The sequence below is a fragment of the Somniosus microcephalus genome, chromosome 13 (genome assembly GCF_052327205.1).
Source record: "Somniosus microcephalus isolate GS21.2 chromosome 13, FLI_Smic_1.0, whole genome shotgun sequence".
Classification (NCBI taxonomy): domain Eukaryota; kingdom Metazoa; phylum Chordata; class Chondrichthyes; order Squaliformes; family Somniosidae; genus Somniosus; species Somniosus microcephalus.
Window position 1 is genome coordinate 129562551 of NC_140999.1, and position 23421 is coordinate 129585971.

Genomic DNA, 23421 nt, shown 5'->3' on the forward strand with positions numbered 1-23421 from the left:
TTTATCCTTAAATCTTTCTATTCTTTTGTGTTCTTTGAGTTATAAATTATGTTATTCATCTCACTATAAAACAATAAGCCAACTATTTTATTCTGTTCTGACAAAGGGTCACAGACCTGAAATATTAACTCTGTTTCTCTCTCTACAGATGCTGCCTGACCTGCTGAGTATTTCCAGCATTTTCTGTTTTTATTTTATTCGGGGTTTGGTGATACTTACGACACTCAACTAAAGTAAATGCAGTAACATTTAACAGTGGGCAAATGTCACATGATCAAATGTCCAGGAATACGTCAAACTAGAGCTGGCAACCCTATGAAACTGAGCATTTTGCATTCTTACTGAAAAAGTTACCTTATAGTTACATAAATATCTCCCTTGATGCTTATGGATTTTCTAAATTCTAGAAACTTATCAGAATCTCAAAAATGTACTTCTAAATTAAAAAGATTTGTCGAGAGGGACCCCCCGCCATTATAAATTCCCCTGAATTATAAAACATACTTGACAGAAAAAGTAAGAATTAGATGAGCTAGCCAAGACTCTCTACATAAGCATAAATTATATTACTGTGTGGAATATTTTTGATGAATAAGTGCTCCTGACGCAGAGTTTGGAGTGCATTCTAGGAATTTAGCCCCTCAAAAAGGGGAAATAGGCTGCCAGCACTGGCTAGGCCCAAACATGGCAATTAGCCACTGGGCAAGATACAGAAGATTACTGGTGTCTATAGAACCTTACTTGGAGTATAAATTACCATCTTTAGAGAGGAGGAGAGAAAAATCAGGCAAGAAACATTTCTGTCTGGTTTTTGGATGGTCAAGGAAAGAACTTGCATTTATAAAAGCGGTTTACATGTCATCTCAAAGCACATTACAGACTTAAGAACATAAGAATTAGGAGCAGGAGTAGGCTATACGGCCCCTCAAGCCTGCTCCTCCATTCAATAAGATCATGGCTGACCTTCGATCTCAACTCCAATTTCCCGCCCAATCCCCATATCCCTTGATTCCCCTAGAATCTATCTATCTATCTCGGCCTTGAATATACTCAACGACTCAGCACCCACAGCCCTTTGGGGTAGAGAATTCACAAGATTCACAACCCTCCAAGTGAAGAAATTCCTCCTCATCTCAGTCTTAAATGGCCGACCCCTTATTCTGAGACTATGCCCCCTAGTTCTAGACTCCAGCCAGGGGGAAACAACCTCTCAGCATTTACCCTGTCAATCCCCCTCAGAATCTTTTATGTTTCAATGAGGTCACCTCTCATTCTTCTAAACTCCAGAGTATAGGCCCAATCTACTCAATGCATTATTTTTGAAGTGTAGTCACTGTTGTTTTGTGGACTATACTCACAACACTGCTGTGCAAATGGTTCATTTAATCAGTACTGTCATTAACTGAAGTAGTATGACGAGCAATGGGGCTGAAATTGCGAGGGGCTACTCCAAGTGCAGAGTCTTGAGAGATGCGATTTGAAGACAGGGCTAGATCACTACAACCCGATTCTCCAACCCACACTCACCACTCACATTGTTCTGCACGGACAGCAAAATTTCAGCCTACTGTCTCAAGCTTGTAACTGATACCAGGCTGATTGCGAGATGTGGTGGATTCGGCAGCTATGTCCTTCAGGACTCAGCCAGCTCGGTCAGTAGTGGTGCTACCGAGCCACTCTTGGTGATGGACATTGAAGTCCCCCACCCAGAGTACATTCTATGCTCTTACTACTCTCAGTGCTTTTTCCAAGTGGTGTTCAACATGGAAGAGTACTGATTCATCAGCTGAGGGAGGGCAGTAGATGGTAATCAGTAGGAGGTTTCCTTGCCCATGCTTGACCTGAAGCCATGAGACTTCATGGGATCTGGAGTCAATGTTGAAGACTCCCAGGGCCACTCCTTCCCGACTGTATACCACTGTGCCGCCACCCCTGGTGGGTCTGTCCTGTCCCACGGGGATGGTGATGGAGGAATTTGGGACTTTGGCTGAAAGTTATGATTATGTCAGGCTGTTGCTTGACTAGTCTGTGGGACAGCTCTCCCAATTCTGGCACAAGTCCTCAAGTGTTGGTGAGGAGGACTTTGCAGAGTCGACTGGGCTGGGTATGCCGTTGCTGTTGCCGGTGCAGAGGTCGATTCCGGGTGGTCCGTCTGGTTTTATTCTTATCGTTTCTCGTAGCGTTTTTTTTTACAACCGAGTGGCTTGCTCGGCCATTTCAGAGGGCAGTTAAAAATCAACCACATTGCTGTGGGTCTGGAGTCACATATAGGCCAGATCAGGCAAGGAAGGCAGATTTCCTTCCCTAAAGGACATTAGTGAACCAAATGGGTTATACAACAATCTGACAGTTTCATGGTCACTGTGATAATAATAACAACTTCCGGGAAGTTATGTCATCACTACCTGTGAACTGTGAACTATGAACTTGGTACATACATCACTTCCTGTCATATGTCACTTCCTGTTGGACTGGTATAAATACTGAACTATTCAGTATTGTAAGAGGCTTCTACCAGAGGCATGGTGAAGACCTCTCTTGTATATAGTGTGTTTATAAGTTGCTTAAAGCTTACTTTAAAGTTACTTGATGTGTGAGACTCCTTTTTCTTACATCAATTTAAGCAACTTAGTATTTACACTAACAAATACTAGACCTTCGGACAAACTCGGAGTTAAGGATCCAGGGAACCACCCATCATGGAGAGAATCCTTAGACCTATTCGTCTGGACTTGGACCCGAACACACCAGCAGCTGGCAGGGTATGGAAGCATTGGTACCGTACTTTTGAGAATTTTCTGGATGAATGTAAAGCGGATGCTCCTACTAGACGGAGGATACTTATCAACTATGTGACCCCAACAGTGTTTGAATATGTTGATGAATGGGATAATTACGATGAGGTGATTTGGGCACTAAGAAACTGTATGCCAAGACTCCAAATGAGGTCTATGCTAGACATCTACTGGCCACAGCCCGACAAGGGCCAGGGGAATCGATTAACGAATTCCTTCAAGAACTTCGCAGGCTCAGCATAGATTGTAACTTTCAGGCAGCCTCAGCGGAGCTGTACCGCGAAGAAATGATTCGTGATGCTTTCATCTGCGGGATTGCCTCTCCATTTATACGCCAGCGTCTACTAGAAAGTAAAACACTTGAGCTACAAAAAGCTTTTGACCTAGCTTGTTCTCTGGATTTGGCAAAGAGAAATGCAGACCTCTATCAGCTGCCCAGATCTCGATCTGCTGCTGTAACTGCAACCAGACAATTCAAGCGGTCTCAGGTGAACCCTATCATGGGGGAATCTAATTCTGATAATTCTGATGAAGAAGAGGAGGATGACCCCACTTTAGCAGCCTCTTGGCAATCTAGGCAGGAATGCTTCTTTTGTGGAGATGCTTTTCACCCTAGGAAAACCTGCCCTGCTCGCAATGCAATCTGCAGTTATTGCAAAAAAAAGACACTTTGCTAAAGTTTGCCTATCAAGGGCCTCTACGAGGGCCAATCCAGCTAAGGCCTACCGAACTGCCCCAATTAGGGCCTATCAAGATGCTCCAGCTAGGACCTATCAAGCTTCCTCTCGAGCTCTCTCCCGAAGAAGCACACCGAGAGTTTTAGCCACTCTCTGTGCAACGACACCAATTACAGCTGCTTGCCCACAGAACCTGTCTCATGCAGCTACAAAAGTTTCAATTAAAGGGCATACCTTAGATGCCTTAATTGACTCAGGAAGTACTGATAGTTTCATTAAAGAACAGATTGTTGCGAAGTTGAAACTACATGTCTTCCCATCGGACCAGGCAATTGCGATGGCTCAGTCATCACTTAATACCAGAATCTCCGGCTTTTGTATTGTTGATATGACACTTAATGGTCGCATGTATCCCTCCACCCGACTTTCGGTACTCAAGGACTTATGTAGTGATCTCCTCTTAGGGCTGGATTTCCAGAAACAGCATAAGAAACTCACTATTGAGTTCGGCGGATCCAAACCTGGTCTTACTATTTCTAATATACCGTCTAAATTACCGTTTTGTGCATTATCAGCAGCTTCACTGGATGAACCCTCATTATTTGCCAGTATTCCGTCTCGATGCAAACCAATAATAACGAAATCGCGGCGCTTTAATCAGGAAGACCAATCTTTTATTGAGGCTGAAATCTCTCGACTTCTAGCAGAGGATATCATCGAACCATGTTCATCGCCCTGGTGGGCTCAAGTCGTCATTGTCAAGAACCCTCTAAAACCTCACCAAACGACGACTATGCATTGATTATTCGCAAACCATCAATCAATATACTGACTTGGACGCCTACCCATTGCCACGCATTGATGATATGGTTAATAAACTGGCCGAATACAAAGTGTTCTCAACTTACGACTTAAAGTGCCTATCATCAGGTACCCTTGAAGGTCTCAGATAAGCAGTACACGGCCTTTGAGGCTAATGGACGGCTGTACCAATTTCGTCGCCTCCCATTCGGGAGTGGCTGTCTTCCAACGGGCAATGGATGGCCTGGTTAAACAGGAAAATCTAAAGGGACACTTTTCCCTATCTTGATAACATTACTATTGCAGGTCACGATCAACAGGAACACGACGCCAACCTCCAAAAATTTCGGGATGCCCTCCATCGCCGTAACTTAACCTTGAATGAATCCAAATCTGTTGAGTCGCAACCGACCATCAACATCCTTGGCTACTGCGTAGGCAATGGTATCATTAAGCCAGACCCAGAAAGACTTCGCCCGCTCCAAGAGCTCCCGTCAGCTAAGAATCCGGCTTCTTTACGTCGGGCTCTCGGTCTGTTTGCATACTACGCTAAATGGATTCCTCATTTTTCAGACAAAATCCAACCCTTGCTGCTTGCTAGATCATTTCCATTGGAAACAGCGGCTGTTGCAGCCTTTAACCTTCTCAAAAAACAGTTGGAGAAAGCGGCTCTTCACTCCATCGATGAGAATCTCCCTTTCATAGTCGAATGTGATGCCTCGGAGGTGGCGATCTCGGCTACTCTGAATCAGGAAGGTCGTCCTGTAGCATTTATGTCCAGGACCTTACAAGGTGCCGAGCTACATTATCCGCCGGTTGAGAAGGAAGCCACAGCCATCATAGAGGCGGTACGGAAGTGGAACCATTTTCTAGCTCGCCAGCACTTTACATTAATCACGGACCAACGATCAGTCGCCTTCATGCTCGATAATCGAAAACGAACCAAAATTAAGAATAAAATACAACTTTGGAGGATGGAACTGGCCTCTTTTGGTTATACCATTCACTATCGGCCTGGCAAGGAGAATGTGGCCCCGGACACCCTCACACGGGCATTCTGCTCCACTATGTCGTCCTCTACTCTCATGGATGTCCACAATGGATTGTGTCATCCTGGCGTTACGTGCATGCTACATTTCGTACGATCACAGAATCTCCCTTTTTCTACTGGAGATGTAAAGAAAATATGCTCAGAATGCCAGCTGTGTGCGGAATTAAAACCTCAGTTCTTCCGCCCCTCAGATGGTATACTCATACATGCAACCCAACCGATGCAACGACTTAGCATCGATTTTAAGGGCCCAGTGCCCTCTTCAACTCGGAACACATATTTGCTCACCATGATTGATGAATATTCACGTTTTCCGTTTGCCTTCCCCTGCTCCAATATGCTGGCGTCCACAGTAATCTGCTGTCTTGAGCAGGTATTCTCTCTCTGGCATGCCGGCTTATATTCACTCAGATCGGGGTCCATCCTTTATGTCAAGGGAACTCAAGGACTACCCCTCAGAACGGGGAATTGCTACAAGCAAAACAACACCATACCATCCCATCGGAAATGGGCAGGTAGAGAGGTATAACGGTATCATCTGGAATTCCGTACGTCTCGCTTTAAGATCTCGGGGCCTACCAGACCAGCAATGGGAAGCAGTGCTTCCGGATGTATTGCACTCTATACGGTCCCTGCTTTCTACAGCCACAAATACACCTCATGAGCGGTTCTTTGGATTCCAGCGTCGCTCATCTCATGGGACATCACTCCCGTCATGGCTAACCACTCCTGGACCTGTATTACTCCGAAGATACGTTCGGACGTCTAAAAATGACCCTCTCGTAGACGAGGTCGAACTAACCGATGCCAACCCCACCTATGCAAACATACGATATTCCGACGGCCGAGAATCTACCGTATCATTACAAGATCTGGCTCCCTGCCCACCAGGACCTAGTGGGACATCGGGTGATGGCATTTCACCAGGAAACTCTTGGGACCTATCGGGTACCCCTCTCCAGGATCCTGATCAGACACCAACTAGCTTGGTGCCGGTAGAACCCCGTACTCAAAGTTGCGACCCTCCCAGTACAGCGCACGAAAGTACTGATCCGCCACAGACCAGCTCTGCACCTCCCTCTGAACAGAGGCAGACCGACTTTGAACCTATTGGGGCTCGTACACGAAGCCATGATCTCCCCGACCCTGCACAGGGTAATCCAGGCCACACAGACTCTGACCAATGGCCAACCGCATGTAAGCGGACCAGCGACCCTCTACGGCGGGAACCCAAACGGGTGCGACTCTTCCTCGTTCGGCGGCTGCGGAACAAAAGGAAGACCACAGCCTTCTAATCCTGCAGGAGGGAAGAATGTGATAATAATAATAACTTCCGGGAAGTTATGTCATCACTTCCTGTGAACTGTGAACTATGAACTTGGTACATACATCACTTCCTGTCATATGTCACTTCCTGTTGGACTGGTATAAATACTGAACTATTCAGTATTGTAAGAGGCTTCTGCCAGAGGCATGGTGAAGACCTCTCTTGTATATAGTGTGTTTATAAGTTGCTTAAAGCTTACTTTAAAGTTACTTGATGTGTGAGACTCCTTTTTCTTACATCAGTCACCATTACTGATACTCGCTTTTTATTCCAGATTTATTTAATTAACTAAATTCCCCAGCTGCCGTGGTGGGATTTGAACTCTGAATCATTAGTCCAGGCCTCTGGATTACTAGTCCAGTAACATAACCACAATGCTACCGTTTCCAAATGATGAGTGAAGCACAACTTGTACATGATCCCGATGTAGTGAGAAGTGATGAATGAACCACATCTGGCTTATGATCCAGATGCAAGTGGAAGATTATTATGGCACACTGCCCATTACTATTTTTACTACCTAAAATGTATTAAATAGATTTGTGCCATAAAACAAAACCTGCTACAAGAACAGCATTAGCACATTCTACCTACAGCACAATCACTAACATTTAATACACTAACAATGAACATTGATAACATTTTGATTAAACATCCAAGCTAATTTACATAAACATATGCAAGATGGAAAACCGGTCAATAGTCAGCAAATTGCAAAGACAATTTACCTAATACAACACTCGGGTGCTTAATAATTAATATGAAAAAGAAATTCAAGCAGACAGACAGCAGAACCTTACCTTCAAGAAATTGGTCCAGTGCGTGGTTTGTGTAGCACACCACCAGAATCGGAGACTTTCTTAAACCCAGTTGCCAAACTGACTCATTGTTTAAGAGTGCTTGCACAATTTTTAACCCTACGTAGGTTTTTCCTGTAAATGATAAATTGGTATCACTTAGCTGAGTTTGAAGAACCTTTAAAAAGATTATTACAGACTGTATCAGTGTAACATTTACTTACTGGAATTTGTTTCAGAAGCAATATATACATTTTAAAAATAAGACCCGTAAGCATTCATCAGAAGTTTAGACATTTTTTGTAAAGGAACCATTGATTGCATGGGATACCAGATTCTTTCATTCATTTTTCATCTATTTACAAAAGACTGTAACAATCATTCTTGTGGGTTTTTTTTTTAAACATTTTTATGGGATGTGGGCGTTGCTGGCAAGGCCAGCATTTATTGCCCATCCCTAATTGCCCTCGAGAAGGTGGTGGTGAGCCACCTTCTTGAACCGCTGCAGTCCGTGTGGTGAAGGTACTCCCACAGTGCTGTTAGGTAGGGAGTTCCAGGATTTTGACCCAGCGACGATGAAGGATCGACGATATACTTCTAAGTCAGGATGATGTGCAACTTGGAGGTGGTGGTGTTCCCAAGTGCCTGCTGCCCTTGTCCTTCTAGGTGGAAGAGGTCGCGGGTTTGGGAGGTGCTGCCGAAGGAGCCTAGGCGATTTGCTGCAGTGCATCTCGTTTATTCTACTGTAATTGTGCTGTACTTGGATTTTTGAAATCAACAGTCAGCCAAAGAATTTTGGGCAATCTGAGCACAGCATAAGGATGCTGGCATGTGTAAATGGTAATGCAAAATTAATCACATTAATATAATAAGGCACCACCTTCCAATCTGAACATCCCTAAACAGCGCTCTTTGGAAACTCTGATCGATGTATTCAGATGCACACCATTCAAAATAAATGAGGTGCTGTGAACTACTTTCATATTGTATATCAACGTAGATCTGTTTCCACCCAACTAATCAACTAAGATTTTGCAATTGAACCAAGGAAGGAATATTTTTTGGCTGGGCAGGGTGAGCGTCAACTCCACCCAATGTTATCAGTTTGAGGCCCGGGCTATTTTAACTCCTGGGCCTCATTTTCATCTAGCCGGCCACCTTCCTGCCCGAAATGAGCAGAAAGAGGCAGCTGGTTGGTGGTCAGCTGGTTAAAATCACGTGGTCTAAGGCCGTCCACTAGCGAGAAGATAAGTAACGGGAAGAGGGTTTCAGCAGAATCTCAGGGTCGGGAAGGAGTGAGTGGGGAGCTCGGAGTAGGAGAGGCAGAGACTTTGCTTGTGCGTCCTGGACAAGCACTCCAGCTCCTCCTGGCCCCACAAAAGAAAGTTTAATAATTAGCTTCTGTGGCATATTCTGTCCTCGGAGCAGCTTTCACCGAGCTGGCGGGCATACCGCTCAGGCCGCAGTGAAAAGGCCACCGGGGTTCTATTGACCCCCACCTGCATACATGTACGAGGATCCCATCTGATTTAGGTGAGCGCCTAATTGGCCACCAAAAACAGTGATGTTACCATCCCTGTAAAGTGGGATTGGAATCAGTAATGGGCCCGCTCCTTTTTAAACTGTGAACTACTTCCATATTGTAAATCAACGTAGATCTGGCAGGGGAAGTTAAAATTGTCCCCGCCCTCAAGTTATTTTTAAAAGCTGTGGCCCTGAACTGGGCATTCCCCTGCCCCCTCACCCCACATATGGTCACAGGCGTCAGAATTTCCAGCCTGATGGCATTTCAGGTGCTCGTTGGCCCCATAAAAATAAGTTGCCCTGCCACTGATCCCACATACTCTGTTGGGGGTCACTGCTGGAGGAACACCGGTGGTCTCTGTCCCGGCCTATGTAAATTCAGGGCTCTCATCTTCCAGCTGAATTTCAATTTTTTTTCTGTCACCTGTGCCGCCAGGGATAGTATTACATTTTTTAAATTTCAGTGTGGGCAAGAAATAGAAAGAGAAATAAAACAAGGGGAAGTTAGTAAGAATAAAGATTAGAGGAAAATAAGTGTAAAAAATGACTAGCTCACACTTAGACTTTTACAGCACAGAAACAGGCCATTTGACCAAACAGGCCATTGCCAATGTTTATGCTCCACACGAGCCTCCTCCCAACCAATCAACATATCCTTCTATTCCTTTCTCCCTCATGTATTTATCTAGCTTCCCCTTAAATGCATCTACATAATTTACCTCAATCACTCCATGTGGTCGCGAGTTATACATTCTCAACACTGAGTAAAGAAGTTTCTCCTGAATTCCTTATTGGATTTATTAGTGACTCTAGTTATGGACTCCCCCACAAGTGGAAACATCTTCTCTACATCTACACCTTCATAATTTTTTAAAGACCTCTATCGGGTCACCTCTTTTCTGGAGAAAAAAGAGCCCCAGTCTGTTCAGTCTTTGTATAAATATTTATTAGTTGTCTGATTGGAGGTTTTATTCTTGGATTAGATTCTCTACTTACTCATAAATTTTCCAGTTAGCTTTTGAAGAGGAAGGGAAACTACTAGGACAACTTTTTCAGGCCATTACTATATTTATTCCTTATACTAATGTAAGGTACTAAAGTTTCCCAAAGGCTTAGTTGGCAAGTGCACCATTTAATGTACAATTGAGCTACACAGACCAGGAACATCCCAGGTTCGATCCCTAGTATACACGGATCTCAACCAAAGAAAGGTGGTACAATTGGCTTTGGCTGGGCTGGGGGAGGGGGTGGGGGGTGTAAATCTGCCAATGTTTCCACTCCCAGTCGTTATCCAGTGGCCATTGCAGGAACGGTTGCATGTGGATATTAATCAGGGGAAGGATCCACGCTCGGCTCTGATGCCCACCATTGTTGAGTAGCCCAATGACACTCACCTAGATGAGGTGTTAAAATCTGATCAACACCCATGAACCCATATTCCAGTGTGATTCAATATCTTTAGGAATGGAAGGGAGAAAATTGGAGGGGAAAAAAAGTAATTTACAAAAGTAGTTTTCATTTTTTAAGCCACTGAACATAGTAGCCAAAGTAGACTAAACTCATACAAGTGCAGTTCTTCGAGTGTACCTGTCCCAGGAGGTCCTTGTATGATGGCCAATTCCTTAGTCAATGCCATCTGCAGAGCTTTCATCTGTGACTCATCCAGGTTCAGCTCTTCCTTTGAAGGCCATGATGCAGGATTGAGGACGTTGATTTTGGTTTTCCTTTGCAAATATTCAAAGACTTGTTCAGTATCTTCCTCAGAGTCCTGAAATTTTCCTTTCATTAGAGCTTCAAGGTCATAGCGGTCATTGAAATTCAAGTATCTTGGAACCTGGATTTCTGTGTCACATTCTACAATATACTTTTGAAAGGGAACATCTTCTCCTTGGATCTCCTGCAGCCCTTCTAGAACATGGCGGTAGGCTTCAAAATACGCTGTTGTTTCTACCATCAGGAAACAATCTGAAGGTTCCACCTCAGCCAGCAGGGGTCGGCTGCGCACATTAAAAGACAGATTGACAATGCCCTGTTTGAGCTCTTCAGGATCCCGATCTGACACAGTTGCAAACAGTAAGGTTTCAAAGTTATCTTTTGACAAACACACAAGAGAACCATACAGCAGACGCTTCGAATTTTGCCACCGGACAAACTTCAGTGGTCTTGTGTCGAACTGGACTTTATAGCCTACACCAGTGGAAGTGCAGAGCGGAACTATAATGCGCGTGTTGAAATATACTCGGATGTCATCGAATTTTCTCCTCCTCAGGCCTTTGTCATCATAATTCTGAAGCAAGTCTAGGATTCCATCTCTCAAAGGTCTCACAAAGTCTTCTCTCAGAAGACGGAAATGGGTATCAAGGTACACTTCAGTATTTGCATACTTTTCAGTAATGAGATTTGGTCGCAGAAATGGCTTCTCTTCCAAATGCACCTCATTGTACGTAGGATATATGGTCATTGTTCTGTAGTTGTCCTCAGGACCAGTTTCTTGATTGTCTATCAACATATGGGTATCTGTCCTGAGTGTTCCATCCCGTTTTCTCTCTTGTAGGTGGTGAATTATATTTTTGACTTTTTCCATGCTTTTTTCAATCTGGTCGCCAATTGAAACCCCAGCAGCTCGTAGAGTATTCACCGTAGGATCCAATACCAAAATCATCATGGACATCTCTTGAACTGAACTGGCTGGAAAAATGCTTACTAACTCCTGAAGCAAGAATAGAATGCTTTCAATATAGTCAGGGTACTGCTGCCTGCGCAAAGGTACTGGATCTGTACTCATCTGAACCACATAGCGAGGCAATTGAACCTTCAGAAAGAGAGAGTCCTTTACAATGCCCAGGAGATGCTGAATGCTCTGACGGTCAGTCTTGGACCTACAGGCCTTGCATAAGACTTTACAAATGAGTTGGATAAAAGTGGAGTTTAGTTGTTGGTTTAATAAGTCCTTTAGGCCAGAGCTGCAGGCTAAAGTTATAACAATTTCAGATGGCTCTTTGTCCAAAAGGCCCTCCATTGTTTTGTAGCCTAACTTTCTCACATACGGTTCTTTGTCCTTTGTATATCCCTCTTTAGTTACTTCTTGAGGTCTCCTTCTCTGAAAGGGTGGATTTCCTTGCATTTCAGCCTGCCTGCCTCTACCACCCTCGTGAAGGTCATTCCTTCTCCACGGTTCATTTCTATGTTCATTGTGCTGATCCCTTCTGCCCTGCTGGAGGCCTTCGCGAATGCCCTGAACTCCAGCAACTCTGCCAGCTGGATTACGATTAGCTCTTGCTGCATTTTGCCTCTCATCCAGATGCCTGGGATTGGGATTAAAGTGCCACTCTTGGTTCCTTCCTCCAATCTCTCTCGCTGCTTGCAGCTCCCCTTGCCTGGGTGTTGAAAGTGCTCGTCTGGGGTGTGGCGCACCTCTCTGGTCTGCTGGTCCTGTGGCATTTCTCTGGTTTCCATTATATCGCCGTCCTTGTGGTTCAGGGCGTTCAAGAGATGCTGAAGATATGGAAAAGGGAAAGACAAATTATAAATTTTACAGTGAAATTCTTCAGGCCATGTGTGTTGACATCAGCTTTCTTAGAAGCTCTTACCCCTTGTTTTCATTGCAAATTGAACAACAACATTAAAGAGCTTCTCCCCAGACTCCCTGTACAATTGTTTGTTTCACAGAACTAATATGGGCTGTTAAGTTTAAGAGATCCACCACATAATATACCCCTTTTGAATAATGTTTCTAGTGTGGAATATACAAGTTACTTAAAAAGGGACTGTCCATTCATCAGTAATCATCCAGCTAATAGTGGTTTTACTATCAAAGTACTGTTTTGAATTGTTCTGCAAATACTGTATTATCTTTCTCGGATTTGAATTGCTGTCTGGGTAAGCAGACAAAAACAGTACAGTCTCTTTAAACAATTCAAATTCACAGAGTGATTGTAATGCAGAAATACCCAACATATGACCCATGGGCTGAAACTTGTTCAGAGATTTTCTTTTATATTTACTGAGCTGTACATCTAACACCTACATGCCAGTTCTGAAATAAAGGTGTTGTAATAGGGCCCTGCATCATGAAGGAGAAAACAAAGTAAAAAGAAATGATGGAGAAAGAAGAACTTGCATTTATACAACATCGTTCACAACCACAGAACACCTAAAAGTGCTTCACAGCCAATGAACGCCTTTGGAAGTTTACAGCAGCCAATCTGTGCACAGTATGGTCCCGCAAAGAGCAATGGAGCAAATGGCCAGTGAATCCGTTTTGGTGGGGTTACTTGAGGAGTAAATGTTGGCTAGGACACCGGGAGAACTCCTCTGCTCTTAGTACTATGGGATATTTAACAGCCACCTGAGCAGGTGGACAGGGCATCTGTTAAACATCTCATCCAAAGGACAGAACCCCCGATAAAACATCACTCCCTCATTACTGGACTGAAGTGCTAGCCTAGATTATGTGCTCAGGTCCTGGAGTGGGGCTTGAACCCACAAGCTTCTGGCTAAGAGGCGAGACTGCTACCAGAGAAGGCATCAGAAGCAGGAAAAGTAGGAAAAAGAGTCAAGCCAAATGTGAAATAGAATTACAGTATGGGTATTAGAAATTGTAGGTCCTGGTCAACCAAGATGTCAAAGTTCACAGAATGATGTATATAAACAAATTGCAGCCTCTTACTTCCCAGTACATCCTTTACATTACCAACCACTGCATTCCTAAGCCTTCTGGGACTCCCTAACTAATGCATGTTTTATGTAGACCATCTTTGCCGTACACTGGATTAGGTATCAGCAGTAAACCATATTGTGATAATATCCACATTCAAATACGACATGTTAATGGTTAGTTATACAAATTCAAGCTCAATCTCTGCCCATGTGCTGCAGTGGCTTATTCTGAAACAGGTCCATCAGTCCTAAGATTACTGCAATAAAGTCTTATTTACAAGTAAGGGAAAGAAGAAAAAGAAAGGTAACAGTGAAATAATAGAAAATGAAAGACACGCATGAGACAATAACGCAAAGAAATAGAAAAGGAGTAAAAAGTGCACGGCAAGGAAATGGGTTAAAACTGCCATGGTGGACGCTGTCCGAGGAGTAAATATAAATACTTCCTCACAGGAAGGGAGAGGACAATCAACAACTGACTCACCATTCTTACTCACTTCTGGAATACAATCATTTAATGCTTGACTTTTGATTTACTGAAAATAAATTTCTGCCCCAACTCAAAGAAATTGCTCAACATTTAGCTGAAACTCATGCCTTTGAGCCACTGGGTGTGCACTTTAACATTGTGCTGTGCCTTGGGGGGAGCTGGCTCTAAGTTTACACCCACAACTTCTGACACAGCGGGCTGGATTGTAATGGGGAATGCGGGTTCGGGGCGGCTCGCCTCCTGAGGCGGTCGGGAAACCTGGGAGAACGGGTTTCCCGCAGGCCCTGCTGACTTCAACAGAGGACTTTGTTACGTCCGTGTAATAATAAGAAAAGGACTGCAGAGAACGGTACAACAGGTGTTTACTCAACGTGGTTCAAACTGCAACTGAAACAACAGATTACTACTCAGCGTTATATACAGGTGTGGTCACTGCCGGTACTACAGTATACATGAGCTGTAGAAAGTAGTTCCCCCCTTAAAAAGGTGCATACATTACAATTCCTCCCCTTTTAGATTAACAGTACCATAACACTCATTTAACAATTAAATATCAAACTAATTACAATTAACACTTTTAACATGCAACATTAGCTGAAAATAGTCTATTTATAAATTCAGTCTGTGGGGAGGCTTCCTGATCCTTTCTGGATAGCGCCTTTCCCGAGTGTCTTGCTCTTGGTGCGGAGGTGATTCTGGCCCCCTGTCGTCGGTTGGTTCATCAGCTTCCGATGCTACTGTTTCTGGGGTAGATGCTACCTGTACGTCGGGTTCATCACCAGGTACGTATGGGCGAGGCATGGGGTTGACTTGTTCCTGTGACTCTAGGATCTGGTCAGCATGGTGTCTCACGATGCTCTCCCCAACGTCCACTGTGTACATTAGTGGGCCCTGCCGTGGCTGCCATTTTTCTGTTCGGTAGTCGCGGGCCAAGACTGGTTGCCCTACATTGAAGCTCCTTGTTGGCTTCTCATGGATGTGCTGGAATTGCTTACTCTCAACATCTCTTCGTATGTTTGGTCTGAGCAAATCCAGGCGAGATCTTAACCTTCGGTTAAAGAACATCATGGCTGGGGCCTGGTTGGTGACTGCATGTGTCGCATTCCGGTAGGCGAACAGGAAATTGTCCACCTTGTGCTGCAGCGGAATGTTGTCATTGTACATAGCCTTTATTGCCTTCTTAAAGGTTTGTACGAACCTCTCAGCCAGTCCATTTGTGGCTGGATGATACGGGGCGGATGTGTAAAGCCTTACCCCATTCTTTTTCAAGAACCTCCGGAACTCTTCGGACACAAACTGTGGTCCGTTGTCGGAGCAAATCTGTTCTGGCAAGCCATTCCTGGCAAAAATGGTCCGTAGGACTGCAATATAGTTTTCTCCGTGGTGGTGGAGGACATTTTGATGACCTCAGGCCATTTCGAGTGCGCATCCACGGCTATTAAAAACATTGAGTCCATGAATGGACCAGCAAAATCAATATGCACCCGTTGCCATGGAGATGAGGGCCACTCCCATGGGTGTAGAGGGGCCTGTGGTGGTGCATTTTGGACTTTCTGGCATCCTGAGCAGCTCTTGGTCAGGTCCTCGATTTGTTTATCGATTCCCGGCCACCACACAAGCCCTGGCTAGGCTTTTCATTTTTACCCCTCCCAGATGACCCTCATGAAGCTCATTGAGCACTCTCTCCCTTAACTTGGGTGGAATTACCACTCGGGATCCACACATCAAGGTCCCCCGGCACACTGACCGCTGTTCTCTCCTTGTCGAGAATGCTGGCAACAGTGAGTCGCCATATGCTGGCCATCCCTTCACCGTCAAATCATATACCCGAGACAGTGTCGGGTCATTTCGGGTTTCCTTTTCGATACAAGCGTTCGTTACCGGTAGGTATTTAACTATAGTCGAATGGAATATTTCGACAGGATCCACTGCTGGTGCTTCCTCCGCAGTAGGCAGTGGCAGGCGTGATAGCCCATCAGCATTTCCATGCTGTTTCGTGCCCTTATATTCAATCTCATGGTGGTGCGCCCCTAGAAAAAAAGTGACCATCTTGGTAGTCGTTGTGCAGTCATCACCGGAACGCCCTTCTTCGGATTAAAAATGGAGACAAGAGGCTGGTGATCAGTCAGCAAGGTGAATTTCTGCCCGTGCAGATAGTGATTGAACTTTTTCACTCCCCACACTAGGCTGAGTGCCTCCCTGTCAATCTGGGCGTAGTTACGCTTGGCTGAGGTTAGTGATCGTGACGCAAAGGCTATTGGCCTCTCTGAGCCGTCAGAATTTGTGCGACAGCACCGCTCCAATGCCGTAGGGTGACGCATCACATGCCAACCGAATTGGTAATGCTGGGTTGTAATGGGCCAATACCTCTTTCGATGTGATTAGTGTTTTGCTCTTCTGGAAAGCTCGTCTACATTCGTCATTCCACTTCCATGGCACCCCAGTTTGCAGTAGGGTGTTCAGTGGGTGTAGTATTGTAGACAAATTTGGCAAGAACTTATGGTAGTAGTTTACCAGCCCGAGGAACGACCTCAGTTGTGACACATTTTCCGGTGCTGGAGCCTTGACAACTGCCTCAATCTTCTCTGGGGACTTATGTAACCCCTCTTTATCGATAACGTGGTAACAATAAGAGATCTGTTTTCTAAAAAACTCGCATTTGGGGCGGTTAGCTTGGAGCCCATATTCCTGCAATCTAGTGAGCACCTGCTCCAGGTTGGCAAGGTGATCACTGTCATTTTCGCCCGTGACCAGGATGTCGTCCAAATAACACTGGGTCCCTGGGATCCCTTGCAGGACTTGTTCCATTGCCCTGCCAAATAGCCGGAGCAGATGCTACCCCGAATACCAGCCGGTTGTATTGGTAGAGACCTTTATGGGTGTTGATTGTGAGATATTTTTTTGATGCTTCTTCTACCTCCATTTGCAGATACGCCTGGGCCAGATCAATCTTAGTGAAGCGTTTCCCTCCAGATAGCGAGGCGAAAATATCTTCAATCCGCAGAGGGCCGAAATGGCCTCTATCTGCACTGTGGGGTTTCTGTGATTTCTGTGAAGTGGATATTGTACGGTGTGAAGGACCGGGTTCACTGTTACCTTAAAATCCCCACAGATGCAAACCTTCCTTGGTTCCCCAGGCGTGCTGCTCAACGACTTTTTCATCACAGGGACAATGGGTGTAGCCCACTCGCTCCAGTCTACCTTGGACAGTACACCTGAACGTTCCAGACTCTCCAGCTCTGCTTCGACGGCTGGGTGGATCGCATGAAGTACCGGTCTGGCCGTAAAAAATTTTGGGCTTGCGTTTTCTTCAATTTTAATCGTCGCTGTCATGCCTTTTAGTGTTCCGAGTCCTTGCTGGAACACTTCTTTCGCGTCAGTTAGGATCTTTGGCAGTTGCCCAGGTGTGACGTCGTCATCCTTTTTGTCAGCCACAGTCAGTGCCTGTATGGAATGCCAATCCAGTTGTATTTTCCGGATCCATTCACGTCCCAGTAATGGTGGTCCTCCATCTTGCAATACATACACGTCTAGTTTTGGTGTTTCCTTACCGTTATATATAACGGTCACCCTTATTTTTCCTTTGGGGTAGACTTTTTGCCCCGTGTACATCTTCAAAATAATTTTTGTGTCTCTCAAGGGTATGTGTGAGAATAGCCGCTCGTAGTCCCGTCGGTTTATGACAGTTAGGGCTGATCCTGTGTCCAATTCCATCTTTACCTGGACTCCTGCTATCTTGAGAGTGACCCAAATGGTTCGGTGATCCTCCGCTGTGATCACATTATGTAGTTTCAGACAACTCAGTTCCCTGCTTTCGGAGTCGTTATCACTCTTTTGTTCGTCTGAACTATTCTCCGTTATCTTATGTACCTTCTTGTACTTTCCTTTGGTCGGTTTCTTATTGCTGGTTTTCTTTCCCGACCTGCAGACTCGTGCTATGTGTCCTACTTTTCCACACTATCTGCACACTTTGTCTTTGAACCAGCAATCATTGTGGTCGTGTGTTGTTCTGCCGCAGCGATAGCACTTCTCTGTTCCATATGACATTTCGTTTGTGCCATATTCTTGTGGTTTCTGTTGTATCTCTGCAGCACCCCGTGCTGCTGCTTCATATGATACCGCAATGCTGAAAGCCTTTTCCAGCGTAAGGTCCTTTTCAGATAAAAGCCGTTTCTGGGTTCCTTCACTTTGAAGCCCACACACAAACTTGTCCCTTAAGGTATCTGCCAGTCCCGCTCCAAACTGGCAGTGTTTCAATAGTTTGCGCAGTTCTGTTAAATAATCAGCATTGCTTTCATCCTTATGCTGGTTCCGTTTGTGAAACTTGAATCTTTCTGCTATCAGCAGCGGTGTGGGGTTTCAATGGTCCTGTAAGATTGACACTATGTTTTCAAAATCCTTTTCTACTGGCTTCTCTGGGGTTACTAGGTTTCGTAGTAAGCCATACGTTTTTGCACCCATTGAATTCAACAATACCAGCGCTTTCTTGTCATCTGGCACTTCATTTGCCTTGCAGTATACTTCTATGCGTTCGACATATGTCGTCCAATCTTCGACTTCATTGTCGAACGCTGTGATACTGCCACTCTTCGGCATTTTTGGGTGTGGTTAGACTGGCTTAAAATGGCATCTCCCGCGCTTTCCTTTCTTCCACCCTGCGGCTTAAAATGGCGTCTCCCGCGCTGCTGCCAACGCCGCTCTCGGCGGTCGTGGTAAATGGCGACGCCCTGTGGGTTTCGTGCGCTGCTCCTGCGCTGCTGCCAACGCCGCTCTCCGAGGTCCTCGTGGCAATGGCAGCACCTCGCATTTTCCTGCGCGCCTCTCTCCCCCGTTGACGCTGCTCGGCCCTTGATCACCAGCTGCGCTCTGCTCTCTCTCGCCTCTCTCCCCCGTTTGATGCCGCTCGGTCCTGAACACCGGCTGCGCCCTGTGCGCTCTGCCCGCTCTCTCTCCCCCCGTCGACGCTGCTCGGCCTTTTTCTGTGCCGCTCGGTCGGGCTCTAGCCCGTCACTTTCCGGGAAGGGTCTGCGCAGTACCTGTTGCCAGCCCGTTTCGCTGGACCACCGTGACTGGAAAACCAAGCCTGGCTCTTGACAGCCTCCCCTGCGATGCTCAAATCTCCGCTGGATGACTGGGCGGTTGCCTGTGGTCGACGCCCGTGCTTCTGGACTCGACCTTCTTCCACTGTTCTCCAGGAGCGAATCCCTGGGAGGTGATGCAGAGTTGCAGGTAGGTTCGAACTTGCTCGTCGCCACTGTTACGTCCGTGTAATAATAAGAAAAGGACTGCAGAGAACGGTACAACAGGTGTTTACTCAACGTGGTTCAAACTGCAACTGAAACAACAGATTACTACTCAGCGTTATATACAGGTATGGTCACTGCCGGTACTACAGTATACATGAGCTGTAGAAAGTGGTTCCCCCCTTAAAAAGGTACATACATTACAGGCTTGATTTGCATGCAAAGCCTATTTCCCACCCGCAGCCAACCAGATTGAGAAGCTGGCTGGCTGCGGGTGGGTAGGCCTGCGGAACGAGACCTGAGAGGGGAGGGAGGGGTCGTGTGGGGGCCAGGACGGGAAGAGGATCGGGTCGGGGGAATCTAGCAGAAGATCGGGGGCTGGGCCGGGAAGAGGATCAGGGGCCAGAGGAGCAGGATGGGGAGGGCTCGTGGAGTGATCAGAGGCCTGGTTTTGGGGGGGGGGGAGGGGGGGGGAAATAAGGGGGTAGTGGGCCTCGTGGAGCGATCAGAGGCCTGTGGGGTGTCTCCGATTGTGATGGGGGGGAGGGGGCGCAGGGGGAGGCAGTGGGGTTAGGCAGGGACCCTGGATTCAGGAGGTAGGTGTAAAGTCACTTACCTCCTGGATGCAGCAGTCCTTGCCTTGCTGTAACTGCCAGGTTTTACGAGGTGTGTAAAACCAGACCAGCTACAATTAAACACAAAATGGAGGTTAAAGAGGATTCCAGCTCATTGTAATATTTAAAATTACATCCCATCTCCTGGGAGCGGGTTGGCTGCCTGCCTCGTTAAAACCAGAAGTGGGCGGGTTGGAGGCGGGTTCAGGCTGGGATTCCGATTTTTAAACACTTTAACTATCCCACCGCTCTTAACCCACCCTTTCTTTTTTTAGGTTAAAATCCCCCGCAGCGAGTTCCCAATCTCAGCTGAGTCAGAAGAGGTGTAGGGATGCGGTCTTCTGCTTCGCCACAGGGACAGAGGAATCAGAGGGCGCGTTACTGCACGCCATTCACAAGCAGCTTCAAGCAGCCAACTGAAAATCACCATAGTCAGAGCCTGGAAGCAGGCCAGTTACCTAGTGAATAGTTCAGCAAGACACCGACACCTGGGAACCCCTGGCCCAACGCCACACAAAGTGGAGGAGAAGCATCCGGGAAGGCGCCGAACACCTCGAGTCTCTTCGCCGGGAGCAAGCAGAAGCCAAGCGCAGGCAGTGCAGTGAGCGCCCGTCAACCCAAGCACCCCACCCACCCGTCCCTTCAACCACCATCTGCCCCACCTGTGACAGAGACTGCAGGTCCCGCACTGGACTCATCAGTCATCTGCAAACTTATTTTTAATGTGGAAGCAAGTCATCCTCGGTTCCGAGGGACTGCCTAAGAAGAAGGCAAAGAGGAGGGGAAGAAAATAATACTGGAAAATAGAAAGGAGAGATAAATACACCCTTCATAAACTGCGAGAAAAGGTCTGCAACCTTTAATAATCTCTCACCATCTCCTCTTCTAGGGTTTCGTCTTGATTGTTCTCCTGTAGCTGCTCTCCTGTATGGGTTGTCCATCTCAGCTTCGCGGCCCCTCCACCTGTGGTCATCCCTCTGCCAGTGGTCAGGATCCATTTGAAACAACTTGCTCTGTGAAGACATCAAGCTATTACATATCACATTACTTCTACAACAAGAGGTGGTGCCTTCCACCAAGATCTGATGTAAGGGCATGGCATCAGAAAGACAGTGAAGTAGGATAACTCATAGTCCTCCCACCTAAATTTTCTCTTTTCCCAGTCCTGAAGGCTGTCCTCATGCTGGGGTATCTCGATCAAGTGGCAATTGTTGTGTGAAACTAGACCACGAGTGGTAACAATCTATTTGACTGAAAGGGCATCATAGCCAAGCCTAATCTTGTCTTCAAAATAAAAAAAAGTGTCTGGTCTTCAACCAATCTACATATGTGTAGACTTCCAGCAGGAATCAGTGGACAGCAATTAGCAGCTGGAATCCTGGCCAATTTTCTCCTCCCAGCCCAAGGGTATTGAAGCTAATTATTGCCTCTTTACTACCATTCCAGCTGAGATCAGGATACCAGAAATCGAATCCTGGACCTTCCTAGTATGCATGGCTCAGCTACTCAGTGTCTTAAGCAGCTGAACAGTGGAGGGGATGGGGGCAGGTGATGGTTTTCTTTAAATATTAAAATCAATAATCTACCAAAAAATACCTATAATATTTCAATGATAGTTGCACATTATTAGGTTTAATCAAGGAGAAAACTGAAACCCTAATATTCAAGAGTGCTTTAGCTGCTGACACACAGGCAGCTTTCCAGGTCCTCAGGAGCATTTGTTAAGGTTTTATTTAGAAATGAATTCTATGACGTAATGAAACTAAGCACGTGTTTGCTTAATCTATTCACTGTAAGTATGACTCAATAAATCAAAGGATTCTCATCTCTGATCATCCTGCAGTCAGCACACAGCCTCAAGTCTGCCTCAAAGTAGTACTGCTTTCCCCATACCTGCAATTAGATCCACAAGAATAGTTTTCTCATTACGCTGATCAATTCACTTTCAAATTAATGGGAGCACTTCCTGGAATATATTACAATTGGTCAATAATAAATTCTATGCTAGGAAAATGATAATATAATACCGGCTAACAGAAGTTCCTTGAATCAAGTCCACATTACTGTTCTGTCAGCCTGCAGTAACGATGTCAGAAATACCTGTGTATGTCACAATGTACTGTTCAGAATATAATGGACATATGCACAGAGGTATGTGTGTCACCGATGAAGAGTGTAAACATAGAAACATAGAAGATAGGAGCAGGAGTAGGCCATTCGGCCCTTCGAGCCTGCTCCGCCATTCAATGAGATCATGGCTGATCATCCAATTTCAGTACCCTGTCCCTGCCTTCTCCCCATATCCCTTTAGCCTCAAGAAATATATCCAACTCTTTCTTGAATATATTTAATGAACTGGCCTCCACCGCCCTCTGTGGCAGAGAATACCACAGGTTCACCACTCTCTGGGTGAAAAAATTCCTCCTCATTTCAGTCCTAAATGGCTTACCCCTTATCCTTAGACTATGACCCCTGGTTCTGGACTCCCCGGCCATCAGAAACATCCTTCCTGCATCTAGTCTGTCCAGACCCGACAGAATTTTATAGGTTTCGATGAGATCCCCTCTCAATCTTCTAAACTCCAGTGAGTATAAGCCCAATCGACACAATCTCTCCTCATACGTCATTCCTGCCATCCCAGGTATCAGCCTGGTGAATCTTCGCTGCACTCCCTCCATGGCAAGAACGTCCTTCCTCAGGTAAGGTGACCAAAACTGCACACAATACTCAAGGTGCGGTCTCACCAAGGCCCTGTACAACTGCAGCAAGACATCCTTGTTCATGTACTCGAACCCTCTTGCTACGAAGGCCAACATACCATTTGCCTTCTTAACCGCCTGCTGCACCTGCATGCTTACCTTCAGCGACTGGTGCACAATAACACCCAGGTCTCTTTGCACTTCCCCTTCTCTCAATCTATTGCCATTCAAATAATAATCTGCCTTCCTGTTTTTGCCACCAAAGTGGATAACCTCACATTTATCCACATTATAGTGCATTTGCCATGTTTCTGCCCAGTCACCTAACCTGTCCAAATCGTACTGGAGTTTCACGACATCCTCCTCACAGCTTACCCTCCCACCCAGCTTTGTGTCGTCTGCAAATTTGGAGATATTACATCCAATTCCCTCGTCCAGATCATTAATATATATTGTGAACAGCTGGGGTCCTAGGACCGATCCTTGCGGTACCCCACTAGTCACTGCCTGCCACTCGGAAAACGACCCGTTTATTCCAACTCTTTGCTTTCTGTCCGCCAACTAGTTCTCTGTCCAAGTCAATACCTTGCCCCCAATCCCATGTGCCTTAATTTTGCACGCTAATCTCTTATGCGGGACCTTATCGAAAGCCTTCTGAAAGTCCAAATACACCACATCCACTGGTTCTCCCTTATCTATTTTACCAGTTACATCCTCAAAAAATTCCAGTAGATTAGTCAAGCA

At 45.8% G+C, this 23421-nt stretch overlaps 1 protein-coding gene across 2 annotated transcripts in view; it reads right to left on the reverse strand.

Moving 5' to 3' along the window:
- Window positions 1-23421, reverse strand: part of znfx1 (zinc finger, NFX1-type containing 1) — a 69473-nt gene that overhangs the window by 38586 nt on the left and 7466 nt on the right. The window contains exons 2-4 of one of the 2 annotated variants that reach the window (XM_086005280.1): window positions 20853-20991; window positions 10560-12467; window positions 7452-7583 (exon numbers count right to left, since the gene is read on the reverse strand). In XM_086005280.1, coding sequence (XP_085861406.1) covers window positions 7452-7583; window positions 10560-12467; window positions 20853-20976 — 2164 coding nt within the window. In that variant the 5' untranslated portion in view covers window positions 20977-20991. Of the gene's footprint in view, window positions 1-7451; window positions 7584-10559; window positions 12468-20852; window positions 21004-23421 lie in introns of those variants that run through there. The other variant, XM_086005279.1, reaches the window with a different exon arrangement.